The sequence below is a fragment of the Spermophilus citellus genome, assembly GCF_964194105.1.
Source record: "Spermophilus citellus genome assembly, contig: SCAFFOLD_443, whole genome shotgun sequence".
In the NCBI taxonomy this organism is placed as follows: Eukaryota; Metazoa; Chordata; class Mammalia; order Rodentia; family Sciuridae; genus Spermophilus; species Spermophilus citellus.
The window spans coordinates 52,884-69,762 of NW_027672880.1; the positions used below are offsets into that span (position 1 = coordinate 52,884).

The window sequence follows — 16,879 nt, forward strand, 5'->3', positions numbered from 1 at the left end:
TCTCGTTTAAAGGGTAGCACAGAGGGGTGGCGGGAGACTTCTCTGGAGAGGAGGGGGTCCAGAGCTGGTGTTCAAGGGAGTAGGGGTGTCTGGTCCCTTTTATAGATTTTAGGTTTCCTTTCTTCTCATGGCCCCTCCTCCTCTTATCTTGCCTGCAGTGGTCAACGGGAAAGAAGCCACACCAGGGTGCTTCTCCCTATTTTCCAGATCTGCCCAAAAAGGCAGGGAGGGAGCAGCCCCAGGGGAACTCCTTACCAACCCCTCGCTGGCAGGAGCAATTCCCCCGAGGCTCTTGCCGAGGGGTGGGAGGAGGGGGAGGGCTCTGGAGGCCTCTGCGAGGTGTTTGCATCGGCTCCGGTCTTCTGGACCCGGCTCTTCACCGTCTACTCTGACTTTCCTTTGCCCCAGTCTCTTGCTGTGAGTAAAGGAGAGAACACAGAAAGGAAAATGAGAAAGGGAGAGGTCGCCAGATGAGTGGAGCACCCAGGAGCCAACTGGAGTCCAAGAGCATTCGTGATATCTGTGCTGCCCAGCTTCAGAACTGCTGCTGCGTCGAAGAGGTTTCTGGTTCCAAATGGGAGTGTCTGCTGTGGGTCCATGACACACCACTAGAGGTTGGGAATGGAAGGGGTAAAATACCTTGTATTTGGGGGTCTGTGGACTTGTTCTTGAGATTCACACACCACCCACCATGCCATGTCTAGATCACTTAGGTATCCGAACTTGAGGTTGATACACTAAGGGGTTGGCGGGGACTTGGGGTATCTTTCCAGGGAGTGATGAGTGTATTTTACAAGCAGGAGGAGAAATGACCTGAGCTTTTTAGTAACTGAATGGGTGGATTCTGGTACTGAAGAGTGCTCTCTGCCTGGTACTTTCAGCTTGATTCTTTTCAGGTCCACACGGGACATGCTTTGACCAGTGGAAAGTGAGTGGCAGTGACGTGAGTCCACCTGTGACTTTCTACTTTCCCTCCCCACTCTTGTGTGGGCAGGGAGCCTTCTTCAGCGGACCATGAGCCAAACCCCTCGCTGGTATGCAAACAGTGTGAGCAAGAAATAAACTGGTACTGTGCAGAGACACTGGAGAGCTGTGTATTCCTCAGCTTAACCAGCTCAGCCTGCTCTGAACAACATGCCATCTTCAGGAGGGGGAGGAAGTATCAGCTTGGATGACCAAATTCAGATTTCTTTTGTTGTCCTTACCAAGGCAGAGCCTGGGTCATGTGACCTTGAATTCTGGCCGGCAGGTTGTGAGCAGAATTGATTCCTGTAACTAGTGTTGCTAAAGAGGGGGAGTGCCTTTATTTACTCCCCCACCCCGTGCTGACTGGAACTTGGCCAGGCACCGTGCCATCTTGGACCGTGAAGACCAGGGCTTCACTCCTGGCATGTGACAGACTCAAGAGAAAGAGTGTGGGCTCCGGTCTGTCGTCAGATCAGAGCTGATGTACCAACCCAGACTTTGACCTAAGAGAATACTGTGTCTCCTTGCCTATTTCAGCATCTAACTGTCCCTTCTGGCTTGTGAGGGGCAGAGGGCACAGGGGTAGAGTAGGGGAGAATAAGTTCTGAGACACAGGCGTCCTGACGTCCCTCCTCCCAGCTGAAATCCCGGGAGTGGGAGGCCTGATCTTTAAGGTGGAAGCTCTGAGCCAAGGGGCCTTTGTCCCTTTTCTTCTTAAGGTTCTGACAAGGATCATGCCAATGGGCACCACCCTGTGGGGTGTGAGCCAGCCACATAGAAGGGAAAGAGGCAGCCAAATTGGATAAGGAGGAAGCCTGGGTTTCCAAGATGCCCTCAGATCCCTGGGGCACGAAGGGAGGCAGAAGTTTCCAGGTGTCCCACGGGGAAACCAAAAGGCAGCGCAAAGGCGCCTGGTGGGTCCTAGGCTTCCTTTTGGAGGAAAATTACCTTACCTCCCTTGTGTCCCAATTTTCCCCAGAGCCAATCCCCTCAACTCCTTCTCCTGCATGGGCTCCTGACTCCCCTGACTTGGAGGAAGAAAAATAGTGAGGGAAGGAGGAAATGAGTTTTCAAGGGTACGGAAGCAATAGCAGGGAATTCTCTTCCCCCAGCCTCAGCTATACGGTCTGCGGTCTGCGGGTGGGGAGGTCTTGGTTTCAGAAAACGTCAGACATCACCCATGCTGTATGCATTAGCTTTCTGTTGCCATAATGAAATGCCTGAGGTAATTAACTGATAATGGGAGAAGGGTTATTTTGGCTCGCCATTTTGGAGATTCCAGTCCAGGACTGGACAGATTAACACTTGGGGCTTCTAATGAGGGTGCCACATGGCATTGGCAGGTAGTGCCCCGTGAAGCAAATTACTCACCTTATGGCCAGGAAGCAAAGAGAGCTAGGAAGTGGCCATGGACCCCAAAGACCTAAGGACCTCACATCAGGTCCAACCTCCTAAAGGTCCACAGCACCTCCCAATAGCAACACCCTGGAGACCAAGCCTTTAACAGTATCCCCCTTGGGGAATACTGGGTGCCAACCATAGCAACTTGTTCAACTTCCAGCAGGGCTGCAGGGCATGGAGCACAGTCAAACTACACCCAGCTCAGTCACCAAGTGGGGAGGCCCCAGCTCTTCGTGTCACAATACAAATCTGCTCTGCAGCATCAACCGCGCTCCATAGCAATCATTTCAGAAGGGCATTTGGTCAGGTGGAGACGGGGAAGGAATCCAGGCAGACTGCACAGACCTGGCAAAAATCTAGAGTGGGACTGAGACAGGGTGCAATGTGACTGTGAAATGGGGGCTAGAAGATTCTACAAATGGAGCTAGTGACAGAACGCAGTGGGGAGTGTATCACATAGTGATAAAGAAAAAGTCCCTAAGGTCACGCCCCCATGCTTGGGATATGTCAGGATGGGGAGTCATTTTGGGGTGCTGTCAGCTGAACCCCGAGACCTGGAATCTTCAGTGGATGGAGGTCCCGGGGAGTGTATGCCGATTGCCTGGACCCTGAGGACTGTCGACCTGCAGGACTCCCTGACCTGTCTGCCGGCTATAGCAGCAAATGAAATTGTTCATCTCCCTCCTCTTCCAGCCCTTGAACCCTAGTTCAGACCACCATCCTCCCTCACCGTCAAATGAAACTGTCCAGTTTCAGTGTCCACAGTCCCCCCTCCCCCATACACACACTCTGCTAAAGGTGACTGCGGCAGCTCTCCGGCCAGAGCCGGCTGTGATTTGAGGGCCGTTAACGCTCAGTGAAGCACTTACCCAGCACGCAAGGTCCTGCGCTCCACCCCAGCCACGGCAGGGAGTGATGGGAGTCCCCACACCGTCCACCCCCAATAGATGCCCAGTGAGGATTTGTGAGTGAATGGATGCGCACCAGGTGGGGACCCCAAAAGGAAGGTGGAATGCTCGGCCTGGGGGCAGGGCAGGGCAGGGCGTGGCGGGCAACTCCCCACCCCACTCCACGCCCCTCGCACTCGGCTCGGAGCTCGGGGATGGCTGAGTGGGAGGGGATTTCCCTGCCCGCAGAACAGATCAAGCTCTTCGCCTCCATCGGACATCCCCAGAGAGGTCCCCGGCAGGTTCAGGCAGGCAGAAGTTCAAGAGCTGGGCGAGGTGGCCGAAGCTTCCTTCTCTTCCGACCGCGCTCCGGGTCCCCTCGCCCTGCCCGCAGCGATGCCGGAGGAGGGCTGGGGCTGCACGGTGCGCCGCTTGCCGTGGAAGACCGTCTCGCCCTACGTCTTCTCGGTCATCCTCTTCGCTGTTTTGGCCGCCTTCTGCTTTCAGCAGCCGCCGCGGCTCGAGGGACTTGAGGTGAGTCGAGAAGGAACAGTGCAAAGGAGGAACACTCGTCCCCAGCTCCCGGGGCCCAGGGACCTCCGGTGGGGAGCCCCGGGGGAGAGGCGCGGGGGCCGTGCGCCGGAGCGCCAGGCACAGCCGAAGAACGGAAAAGACAAAATCGAAATGAAACGATTCAAAGCAAGATCCTGTAGCGCAGAGAGAGCGGCGGAGCAGGAGGCCCCGCAGGGCCCCGCTGCCCGGGAGGTGCGGGGGATCCCGGGTGGGAAAGGTGCATCCGACTCGCGCAGGGACGATGACTCGTCCCTGGTGTTCCCCCGCGGACTGACTCAGAGGCTGCTAGGGGCTTCACAAAGCTGGCATTGGGGGCGGGGGCCCTGGGGAGGGGGCTGCCAGGGCCAGAGAGCCAGCAGCAGCCAGTGAGCCCGGCCGCCTGGAGACGCTCGGGCCGCTGCTGGAGGGAGGCGGGTGTGCGGGCCGCTCCACCCTCGTGGTGGCTCCGGGAGGGAGATCCGAGGCGCAGAGTTCCAGGAAAAGTAGGAAGTTCTTTTCAAGGTTTTGGCTTTAATCTCTCTGCCGTTCAAACCGACTTCCTCTTTAAGAGGTCTTTCAGAAATCACGACTGGGCCCGGAGAGATGAGGAGTGGACGAGAAGACCCTGGCCGAAGGGGTGTGGAGCACTGTGCTCACGTCCTCTCTCTTTTCTGGTCTTTTCTTCCAGGGGGACATAGCCGAGCTCCAGCTGAACCTCACAGGTAACTCTGGTCTAGTGGGGGCGGGGGGGGACACGGAGAGCCAGGAGGGCAAGTCCAGAGAGCGGGAGCCGGAGTGTGTGCCCTGCCGGACACCACCTTCCTGATAGACCGTGTGCTCCTCACACTGGGTCTCTTCCCTTGGAAAAGACTGAAACTGCCACCCTCACCCCAGAGCTGCGCTTCCTTCATTCTTTTCCACCATGTGGAACAAACGCCACTATAGGTGCCACTGTAGTGAACAAAGCAGGCAAAGCCCCTGCCCTGGGGAGTGTCCTGCCACCCAGGGGGATAACAGTCAGCGAATGGGCTTGCTTACCAGGGCAGCTCTGCGAGGGAGCGCTGCCCAGCCTTTGTGGCCCTGGCTTCCCCCAGCACCTTCCCCAACACAAACTCACAAAGGGACAGGAAGACAAGTGGAGGGCCACAGGCAAGGGGAAGAATTAAGCCAAGTGGGGGGTTGGGACTGCCATATGAAGTGGGGCCCTCTATGCTGTCGGTGGGGAAGAATTTCTAGCCTCTCCCTAATGCCTTTGGGCCCTGGCCCCTTTGGGCCCTGGCTGCCTGTCGGCCTCCCCCCTCCTCCCCTCCCCTCCCTCCTCTAACTGGCCTTGGGGGTCTCTGGAGAGTGGCTGTGGGCTCTGGCGCTGCCCTGACACGGCTCCAGGACATTTGGTCTGGAGTTTACCATGTGTCCTCCCTAGGATGCTTCTTGGTCCTGGCAGATGCTCTATTTGCTCAAGTGTCCAACCCATGACCAGGTGTCCCTCTCACAGGAAGCTTGACACTGGCAAGCACTCTGGTGGCTCTCCTCTGACCTGTGTCCAGCTCATGCCTCTCAGGATGGCCCCTGTCTGGGAGCCTGACCCAGAGGAGAGGGAGACTCAGGTGTGCCTCAGGAACAGGATGAGACTGAGAGTGGTGCACAGGGGAGAGAGAGGCAAGAGCCCCTCTGGACCTTGTATCGGCCTCAGGCCTCACCGAGGCCTTTTCTTCTTGAAAGGCACAACAGGAACTGGGTAAAAGAGAGAGAGAAAAACTGAGAGTGGTCCCTGTGGCATAGCTGTACAGGCTGTTCAAGGTGCAGGGGTCAGGGGACCAGTCACAGAGGCCGAAAGTGGCTGTCTTCAGGGAGGTGGCCACCTGGGAGTAGTCGTGCCTGGCACAGATCTACGGAAATGAGGAGGCAGAGGACAGGACCATGTCACTGGTGACTGAGCCCTGCTTCTGGCATGAGAACGAGAACGCCAGCTCATATTGGAAATGATGAAAGGCGGAGAGAAGCCCAGGACCCCGGCACTCTCCCTCCTTCCCTCCCTCCCTCCCTCCTCTCTGCCCCTTTGCCTGCGGTCTAGACTCCTCTGGGTCTCCTCCGTGTCTCTGCTTCCCTCCCTCCTCCCTCCCCTTCCTGCTCCTTGTCCTCCTCCTTTTGCCTCCCTCCCTCCTTCTCCCTCCCACTCCCTATTTCTGTCCACCTAGGTTTCCCTAAATTCCACCTTCTGTCCCCCAACCCTCTGCCCCAGGTCCCCGGCTGGACCCCAGGCTGTGCTGGCAGGCGGGCCCAGCCTTGGGCCGCTCCTTCCTGCATGGACCAGAGTTGGTCAACGGGCAGCTGCGGGTCGTTCGTGAAGGCATCTACAGGCTGCACATCCAGGTGACACTAGCCAACTGCTCCTCTGTGTGGACCGCGGTGCCTCCCAAGGCCACTCTGATTGTGGGCATCTGCTCCCCAGACACCCACAGGATCAGCCTGCTGCGCCTGAATTTCCACCAGGGCTGCACTGTCACCTCCCAGCGCCTGACATTCCTGGCCTTTGGGGACACCCTCTGCACCAACCTCACCCTGCCTCTGCTGCCCTCCCAAAATGCTGATGAGACCTTCTTTGGCATTCAATGGGTGCATACCTGATCAAGGTTCCTGATTGGTTTATTTGATCATTTTTTTTGTTTGTTACTATTTTCCCCATTTTGGGGGGAGGATGGGGAGGCAGGGCTGAGTGTGGGACCCAGGGCTTCCTATCAGATGCTAGGCAAGCACTGTATTTTTAGCCACATCCCCAGCCCTTATTTTGAAACAGGATCTCACTGAGTTGCCTTCTCAGGCTGGCCTCATACTTGCCAACCTTCTGCCTCAGCCTCAGGAGTCCTGGGATTATAGGACTTGCTCCCTGATACCAGCTCCTCCTTGATACACCTGTTGGATAGGCAGACAGCTTCCTGGGATGGACAGGAGCTACCTCACCAGCCCTGCTCAAAGCTGAAAATAAGAGCAGTGCTGTAGCATATCACCTCCCAGAGGATCCTAAGACACACAACAACTAACTGTCTTGGGAGAGTTATTGGAAAGAAAAAGTATAATAAATAGAAAATAAGAAAATGTAAATAAAGTGTGGGCCTTGCTTGATGATCATATATCTACCTTGGTTCATTAATTGTAACAAAGGTATCAGACTAGTGAAAGATACTGCTTTGGTCCTTTGGGATGCTGTAACAAAACACCTTAGACTGGGTATTTTATAAACAGTGTAACAACCTCACAATTCTGGAGGATGGAAGTCCAAGATCAAGGCACCAGTGGATTTGGTGTCTGGTGTGGGCTTCAAAGATGGCAGCTTCTTCAGTGTCCTCAGAAGGTGCCAGGGCCTCCCCCAACCCCTTTCATAAGGACCCAAAGGTGGAAACCCATGACTTAGTCACTTCCCAAGGAATCCACCTGTTCATGCCATTCTATTGGGCATCAGGTCCAGCACATGACGTACAGGGTGTACCTAGACCACAGCAGATGTTAAAAAGAGGAACATGTGCATGGGGTATGTGGGAATTTTGTACATTCACTGATCAATTTTCCTGTAAGTCTAAAACTGTCCTGAAAATAAAGGCCATTAATATTTTTAAGTTAATAAATAAAAGTGACTCACTTTGTGGGAGGATATCTCAGCAGGTTTCAAAATCAGCACTGGGTTTGTGAAACTGGAGCCTCCAAGGGATCTCCACAATAGACACCAGAGGACAAGAACAGATGTGAACCAGAAGCTTCCTCTAGTATGCATTTGTGCAGGGTGGCATTGCTTACAAAAGCCAAAAAGCAACCCACCTGACAAACACAATACGGTCCACCCATGCCATGGAATATCACATAACCTTGAAAAGCAAGGAGGTCCTCGCCTGCCATGATATAGATGAGCCCTGAGGACATTATGGTCCATGAAGTAGACATATCTGGTCTGATCCCATTCACAGGAAGTCCCTAGAGTCTTTGGATCCACAGAGAAAGAAAGTAGAATGATGGGTGGGTTAGAGTGGGGAGTTCATGTTTAACAGGGACAGAGTTTCAGTTTGGGAAGATGGAAAGTTCTGGAGGTAGGTCGTGGTGATAGTTACATGACGCTGTGACTGTTTCATGCTGCTGGACTGCACACCATGGTGACTGTTATAAATTTTATGTTATGTGTATATTGCCACATAAAAATTAAAATATGATCAAACAATAATGGAAGGTTTCTGACTCACCACCCTCCATCCCTACTACATAAAGACTCCCAGGGGAGACAAAGGAGGGCTGGGTAGGGATCAAGAGCTTAGAGATTGCTAGGTGGCTGGGAAAGGGTCCCTCAGGCCTTTCCTTGAGGGAGGGACAGAAATTCCAGGGGGCTGTGGAGAGCAGCGACATCCCACCATGTGGGGCAGGAGGGAAGTCCAGGAGTGGTCCAGGGTCCGAAATGACACGGGACAGCCTCTTGGAATCCACCCACCACAGAGCCAGCCACAACCTGGGGGTGTGGCACTGGGAGCAGCTCAGTCTCTAGGGGGACTTGGGGACAGGGTTACTACGTGCAGGGACTAGTCCTTTGATTTGAATAGGTGACACTTGTAATGACTTGTAATGGAAATATGGACATCTGCGATGACCTCATCCCACACACTGTCACTAACTCCTTGCACACACTTATAGGAGCAGCTTGTGAATGTGCACAGACCTGTGCCCTGTCTTCTCCACTGCTCACGCTGTGAACTTTACACCTTGTTTTTTTTTTTTCACTTAATGCATTTCCAGATCATTCCGCAAAGACTGCCCCTGTCTGTTCTTCCTTTCTTTCCCTCTTTCTCCTTCTCTTTCCTTTTTTCTTTCTTCCCAGATTTAGTTTTTATTGGTAAAGTTATCAAAGAAGCTATTATCTGTTATTTTACAATAAAAAATTAAATAGAAAACTTTGGACCCTACTCTTTGTGAGAAATTTTTTTTTTAAATCAATGACTGCTTTACCTTGTTTGATAACTCCTTTCTAAGAATTGGTGATTAGCTAATTATGACGTCTTCCGAGGGCATTCTCCAGAGGGGCCCTGGGGGGTGGCAGTGGCCCCTGCGTCTTCCCAGGCTTCTGTTAGCCCCCCCCCCAGCCTGTTACAGCCCCTGACAGGAGTCCCCTCACCTCACCTGCAGGGGGTTCCTAGAAGTCCAGCTGGCGAGGAGCTCGGGGTTGTAATTTGGGCGTTTATTAGCATAGACAAGCTCTTCGGCATTCATCTCCCACCGTGCGAGGGCAAGGGCTCAGGAAGAGGAGCCTTGTTAGAGGTGCAGCGTTTCAGGTTCCTTTGTGTCATTAGGCGAGGCCTTGGTATTCTGCTTTCTGTGAATGCAGAGGTAGACACTTTGGGGTGCTGGGGATGGAGCCCAGAGCCTTCCGCGGGCCCAGCACCTGACCTGCCTCTGAGCTGCATCCCAGCCGTAGGATTTTTTCTTAATGGAAATGAAAACGTACGTGACATAAAATTAGGCCTTTTAGAATGCACGGTTCCGCAGCGTTGGGTCCACCCTAAGTCCACCCCGCAGCACCTCTACCTAGTTCCAAAGCGGTTCTCATCGTCCCCGAAGGAAGCCCCGCGTGCCCTGGGGTGGATCCCCACTCCCTCCCCCCACCCCGGCCGCCACCCACCCGCTTCCCATCCCCCTGGTCACCTCCCCTCAACGGCGCCACACGATTTTGCTTTGACTTAGCCGGTGTTTTCGAGGTGCACCCCCGCGCTCGGCACCTCACTCCCTCGGATGGCTGGTTCCTCATCCCTCGCCGACCCGCTGCGGGGAACGGTGCTGCTTTGAACCGTGAGTCCTTGAACTTGGGTCCTGGTTTCCGATCTCCGGGTAGCGCCTGGGGGCAGCCTCGCTGGACCGTGTGGAACGCCTAAGCCTGACGTTGGGGGAAACATCCAACCCCTCTGCTCTTTGCCCACCTTCTTCAAAAACCAGCTCAGTCAGCCCTCGCTCACCGTTTCCTTCAAAGTCATATTAGGTAGAGCAGCAGGAAGGGACATGGGGACCTAGGACGGGCAGCAGGTTGAAACAGCCATTATTCCTACTCTACGTAAATGCACATCTGCGTGACCATGTGACTCTGCACCATGTACAGTCAGAAACGCGAGAAACCATACTCCATCTATGTAGGATCTATCACAGTGCATAAATGCATTCTACTGTCACGTATAACTAATTAAAACAAATTTGAAATTTTAAATAAAAATAATGACAAGAAAAAGAAAAGAAATTAGGGCCAGGTGTGGTGGCACACAACTGTAATCCCAGCAGCTTGGGAGCCTGAGGCAGGAGGATTGTAAATTCCAAGATTGTAAATTCTCAGCAACTGGGAGGCACCAAGCAATTCAGTGAGACCCTGTCTCTAAATAAAATATGAAATAGGGCTGGGGATGTGGCTCAGTGATGGAGTGCCCCTGAGTTCAATCCCCAGTACCAAAAAAAAAAAAAAAGGATATTAGCCCTTTGTCTCTAAAAAGTTGCAAATCTTTTCTCCTCTCTCCCGTGTCTGTCTCTGTCTCTCTGTCTCTCTCTCTGTCTCTCTCTCTCTCTCTCCCCCCCCCCCACCATACAAAGAATTCTATATATTGAAGATAGCCCAAGTTGGCATTTTGGCACACATGTACATTACAAAGTGACTCAAGCTAATTTGCATACTCCCCTCCCCCACCCACCTAGGCTACTGCCAAATATTTCCTTTTCTATAGTGAGAACACTAACGGTCTCAGCAAACTTCTAGGGGACAGCACAGTACTGTTAACCTCAGTGACCATGGTCTCCAGAGCCCCTCTGTGATGTGGAACTGAAACTTCCTCTCTTTTGACCAGCATTTCCCATTGCCCCCTGGATTTCACGTGGAAGTGAGGTAAGGAGCCGGATCTTTCCATGCCTGGCCTGTTTCCCTAACCTAATGTCCTTCAGGTTCACCCCCGGGGCTGCCCCAGTGCAATTTCATTCTTGTAGGTAAATGAATAAAACTCCATGGTGTACATATATCACATTTTCTTTATCCATTCTTCTGTTGATGGGCACTTAGATTGATTCCATAACTTTTTTTTCAACCTGAGATATGCATTTTTAATGAATTTCTAATACAAGCAAGGTGGTATCAACATAAGTAAATAAATACATTGTGGATAGCTGAGTCCATAAATAAGTAAATAATCTGACTCCTTGAAATAGTGGCTGGAGATAAATAATGCTTACAAATTAATTATTTGAACAAATTAATATATGAATGCATTCCTTTGGAAAGCATTATAAAGGTTCATAACAAGAAATATTCAAATATAGTTTATAATTCATATATTTTAGTCAGTGATTCTATATATGTATATATGCATATATATATGAACATGTATATAGACATACTTATTTATTGCGTAGAACTGACTGAATTTAAATGTATTTCTAGTTGTTTCAACACACTATAATCATGTTAATATCTATGCAACATGACCAGTGAATATATAATTCCATAACTTTTTTTGAACAAAATCACATTCTATTTAGATCGAAGTAAACTATAAAAATCTGAGTTTCTTCACCCAAAATGACAGCAATATTTTCTGTATTATTTCTAGATAAACCGCAAAATATTTTATTTTGTAGATTTTCCAGGTTTTGCTTATAAATCATGACTGAAGGATACAGAAAATCATGTTTGTAAATGATTTCTTTCCCATGGGAAGGACAACGGGCCCTGAGTGCATACAATTTCCCTTATCTGTAATCCTTCCTCCTGTTGCTCAAGGCCTCCTCTCTCCCTGCGGCAGCCCAAATTTCACCTGCTATGATTCAACCAAAATTCACCTGCCCACCTAAAGCCCACCAAAGGTGGTCTCTCCTCCCAAGACCTGGTTCTGCTAAGGACCTATATAACTTCAACCTCCGTTACGCCCGGCCCCCCGGACATTTTCTACTCCTCTGAGGCCTGACTGATGGACTAGGCTGCTTAATGAAAGTCATTGCTGATCGGTCGAAATCTGCTCCCATTTTGGTCATTTTTGCTTACAATGATGAAGGTATAGTCGTGGAAAAACACAGAAGAAAGCAGACATGTCAGTTGCCCGTGGATGGCCTCTGATTCTGTGGAGCAGAATGTTCAACAGTCACCTGCTAAAGGCTTTAATCATCACTTATTCATTTGATGAAGACAAAGTCTACATGGAAATCTGTTTGAGGAATTCACAAACGTGTCTCTCTGGTTGTTCCCTTAACTGTTCCATAACAGATTTTCAACACACTTGAAACTTCATCCCAGCTCCTCCGATGACCCAGCCCTTTCCCTGCAGCTCCTCAGTGTATTTTTCTTCAAACCTCCATCACCAACAGCTGGACCCATGGTGATAGTACATGTTGTGTCCAGAGTGCCACTAGCAGAGGTCACACAGAAGTGAAGCATGGTGCTTCCTGTGCTGTGTTCTGGAAGAACAGGTCGTCAAAACCTGAGAGCTCAACGGGGGCCAGGAACAGGCAGATCACCAACCTGTGGGCACTCGGTGACCACGTGGCCAATGCATACCTAAGGCTTCTCTTCCAAATGTGGAACATTGAAACGTCTTTCAGGTGTGTCTGACAGTTTCTGGATTATCTGTAGGAAGCCCTGACTTGCTTTTGTGCCGTTGGATATGTGTCTACCAATAACTCCAGATCCTGTTTCACATCAAAACTTATGTGAAGCAGAGCCAAGTTACCGGACCTTTGGTCTGTCCCTGTGTTCCTCAAGTATACTCAGAGACACTTTCTTCTGTCTTCCTAGGTCTCCTTCTCCACCTGCATGGGAGGGAGAGTGCACAGGACCCTCAGCAGGGGACCTGCATGAGAAGGAGACCCAGTGTCACCAGGGGGAGGGCTTCATCGAAGGTGAGTGAGGGCTCTCCATCTTCCACTTGCTTCTCCTGCAGTGAAGAGCTGGGAGCTGTCAGCACTGGGCAGGTCACTTCCGGGCATATCAGCATGGCGCTCCTCTGAGCCCAGGAATTGGAGCTGTCACAGTACTGAGCTCTGAGACCTCTGAGGCACTGTTCGGAGAATGTGTCTTTAAATTCCTGGATAATGGGCTGCACTGGTGGAAGGCTCAGGGTTTCTTTACCGTAAGTCGGAGCTGAGCTGAGATTCCCAGTCACCTTGCTGAACCCTGCAGAATTTCCTGAGGACTTGCATTTGGGTATCAAGTTTGGTTGCCAAATTTGCAGCCTCCTCAAACCAAGACTCATGGTAAACTTCAAAGTTTTCCATCACTTCACCGAGTGAGCGCAGCGCCACAGGAAAGCTACACCTGCAAAGAAGACACCAGAAATGCAACCCTGGAGAACTTTCCCAAGGACCTCTGCGAAAGAGAAGACATTTTAAGAATAACAACAGTACCCATGAAATGAAGATCTGTCCCTGCCCTGTACAGATGCAGTCATTCCATCTGATACTTGTGTCACTGTTTACAGCATCTGACCATAAAATGAGTGCTTTATGAGGTCCACTAAAATCTCAAAAGCATCATGCCTGCCTGGCCACTGAGAATGGCTGATTTTCCTCAGTTCTTTACCCCTTTCTGCATCATCCTGAAATACAAAAATAAATAAATAAAATAAAAAACAGGAACAGAAGTCCCACTGTCCACTTCCTAAAGCACTTGTGATCCATGGGGAAAGACCACGCTTCCTCCCTTGCTCCTGGGCAGACACCCGCGCACACACACAGGTGCTGGCTTTGCCCACACACACAGGTGCTGGCTTTGCCCACCATGTGTTGAGGCCCAGGAAGAGCAGAGTGTGTTGCCAGCCGGAGGCTATTTCTCTGAAAGTCTAGCAGCAACGACTTTCACTTTGGAGGAGGATCCACGGTGTAAGCTGGGCCACCACGATACTCCAGATTTGGACCCTGGTTTTTAGTCATGGTGGTGTGAAATTTCACAGCCAGAATTTCTGCATCAGTCAGCTTCACAGGAGAGGAGGCCCACAGATTCCTCCCTTGGTTATGAGATTCGTGGAGAAAACTGGCCAGCTCGGGAAGGTGCTCTTACCCTGCTATGTCACCCCGTCCTCTGCCCTCTGCGATCAAGACAGAGACTCCCCCGAGGGATTCCCCCCCTCCTTGCGGCCCTCCCAGGTATCTAGCCTGCATCTCCGCCGAGCTTTCCAACAGAGCAGATGGCCACTGCTGTGGCCTTGAAGCCGTCTCTCAGGACCAGGACGTCCCTGGCCTTGTGCCCACCCAGAGGTACATTTTGTTTCCCCATAAGAATAAAAATCTCAAATAAGACTGCAGGGTCCTTTGCTTCCCTCTCTTCAGGGCTCAAGGTGAAGTCTGTCCTTCCTGCTGTCACCCTCTTGTTTGCGCATCTCTGTTGTTGGCTTCTTTGTTTTTGCTCCTGTTCAGAAGTTTGGTGACTTTCTTTCTGTTCTGGTGTCCTGGTCTCCTCTTCACTCGATTTTTTTTTTTAATATCTTTATTTATTTTTATGTGGTGCTGAGGATCGAACCCAGTGCCTCATGCGTGCAAGGGTGTGCTCCACCACTGAGCCCCACCCCCAGCCCCTCGATTGTTTTTCTTGGTGTCCACTCTGTGGCTTGTTCCAATGACTGGGATCAGATGACATTGGTGTTGCATTACCTGGAGAACAGTCTGTGAGGACAGATCTACAGATGGAGAGGTCTCCAAGTGCTCGGCACACACAGAACGCTGCCTTCCCTGAGCGAGGGTTTTGTCTTCCAAGTCAGCATCCTACAGTTCTCCACTCTCTCCCCGCATCCACCGGGATCCCTGGGAGCCCCAAGGAGACTAGGTCTGCTTGCAGCTGGGGCAGCCAGAAGTTGGACATTGTAGCCCCAGGTCGGCCTGGGCAGCAAAGCCAGGCTGAGGCTGAAGTCCGGCCCATGTTTTGACCACTGCAAGTGAACCTGGGGACGATGGCATCTCTCTGAGGTCCTGATTTCATTTCCTTTGGATAAATATCTAGAAGTGAGAGGCTGTGCCATACGGTTGTTCTGTTTTTAGTTTTGTGTGTGTGTGTGTGCAAACTACATACTGTTTTCTGTCATGGCTGTATACACAGCCAGTGCCCAAGGGTTTCTTTTTCTCCAACATCCTTGCCAACATGTGGTGTCCTTTGATTTTCTATTTTTATTAGTTCCTTTTAGGGTTTATTTTGACATAATTATACAAGCACAGAATACACTTTGCCGTAATTCAGCCCCCAGTGCTTCTCCATTCCCTCCCTGCCTCCTCCTCTTCCCTTCCCTTTACTGACCTTCCTCCTATTTATTTGTAATTTTTAAAGGCAGTGCCTTGTGGATGTACACGAGGGTGAGATTCACTGCAGTATATTCATATATGCACACAGGAAGGTTAGGTCCAACTCATTCCGCTGTCTTTCCTTAGCCCATCTGTCCTGCCTCCCCTCAGTCCCTACCTTAAAGAAAATGTGGTGTATATATATATACTCAATGGAGTTTTAATCAGCCATGAAGAAGAATGAAGTCGTGGAAATTGCTGGTCAATGGATGGAACTGGAGAACATCATGCTAAGTGAGGTAAGCCAGACCCAGGAAGTCAAGGGTGCAATGTTTTCTTTCATTTACAGAAGCTAGACCAAAATAAGGAAGGGAGGGAGGGAGGGTGGGGAAAAAGGAAGGAAAGGGGAAACATCCCTCTTAACAGATAGAGGCAATATCTCATCATAGTTTTGATTTTCATCTCTCCCTGGTGATCAGTGAATTTGAGCATCATTCTGTGTCACCTGTATGTCTTCTTTAAGAAATGCCTATCCAGGAGATTCCTTAGAAAACTTTGGAATGAAACCACCATTTGACCCAGCAATCCCACTCCTCGGTTCATGCCCAAAGAACTTAAAATCAGCATACTATACTAACGCAGCCACATCAATGTTCATAGCAGCACAATTCACAAGAGCTAAATGGTGGAACCAACCTAGAGGCCCTTCAATAGAGGAATGGATAAAGAAACTGTGGTATATATGCACAATATAGAATATTACTCAGCATTAAAAGAGAATAAAGTCATGGCCTTTGCAGGTAAATGGATGAAGTTGGAGAATATCATACTAAGTGAAGTAAGCCAAACCCAAAAAAACCAAAGGCCAAATGTTTCCTCTGATAAGTGGATGCTGGTTCATGGTGGGGGTAGGTGGGGGACATGGGAGGACTGGAGGAACTTTGGATAGGGCAAGAGGGAGGGAGGATAAGGGAGGGGACATGAGTATAGGAAACATGGTGGAATGAGATGGATATCATTGCCCTAGGTACACGTATGAAGACCCCCATGGTGTGATTCTACTTTGTGTACAATCAGACAAATGAAAAATTGTGCTCCATTTGTGTACTATGAATTGAAATGCACTCTGCTATCCTGTATAACTAATTAGAATAAATAAATTAATTAATTAATAAACAGTTGACTGAACATATGCTTATTTCGAGGTTCTCTGTTCTGTTCCATCATTCTACATGTCTATCTTATGCCCACTCCACACTGTTCTGGCTACTGTATGCTTAGAACATAGTTTTACACCAGGAACTGGGGGGCCGCCATCTTTGTTGGGTTTGCTCAAGACTGAGTTGGCTTTTCAGGGTCTTTTGTGCTTCCGCATGAATTTTAGCATTCTTTCCCCGTTTCTATAAAGAATGTCACTGGGGTTTTGATGGGATCACATGGATTCTGTCGATCACTTTGGGTAATAGGAACTATCTAACAGCATAAATTCTTCCAGTCCATAAATATGGGGTGTCTTTCCAATTATGTGTGTCTCTCCACTTGGGCTCACCACTGTCTGACTTTAGTTTTCAATGTACACACCTTTTGCCTCTTTGGTTAAGTTTATTCCAAAGTATTTTACTCCTTTTATTGCTTTTGTAAGTGAACTGTCCTTCAACTTTCAACTTATTTTTTTTTTTATCTTCTGTTTTCTGTCCTTGGGTTTCTGTCTCTTCTCATCTGTTTTCTAGGCTTTCTGAATCCATGATGTCCAGAAGTCCACGCTGCTGGAAATTGGACCTCACAGCCCAAAGCCTTCCTGAGAGTCCAGCATC

At 50.3% G+C, this 16,879-nt stretch overlaps 1 protein-coding gene across 1 annotated transcript; it reads left to right on the forward strand.

Annotated features, from left to right (window-relative positions):
- Positions 1-3,650: 3,650 nt before the first annotated feature.
- On the forward strand, positions 3,651-6,434 carry CD70 (CD70 molecule; the record flags this gene model as incomplete). Its single annotated transcript, XM_081312372.1, has 3 exons — positions 3,651-3,788; positions 4,495-4,528; positions 6,049-6,434. The coding sequence occupies 3 exons, from the start codon at positions 3,651-3,653 to the stop codon at positions 6,432-6,434; spliced, it is 558 nt and encodes a 185-aa protein (XP_081168498.1).
- Positions 6,435-16,879: the final 10,445 nt, after the last annotated feature.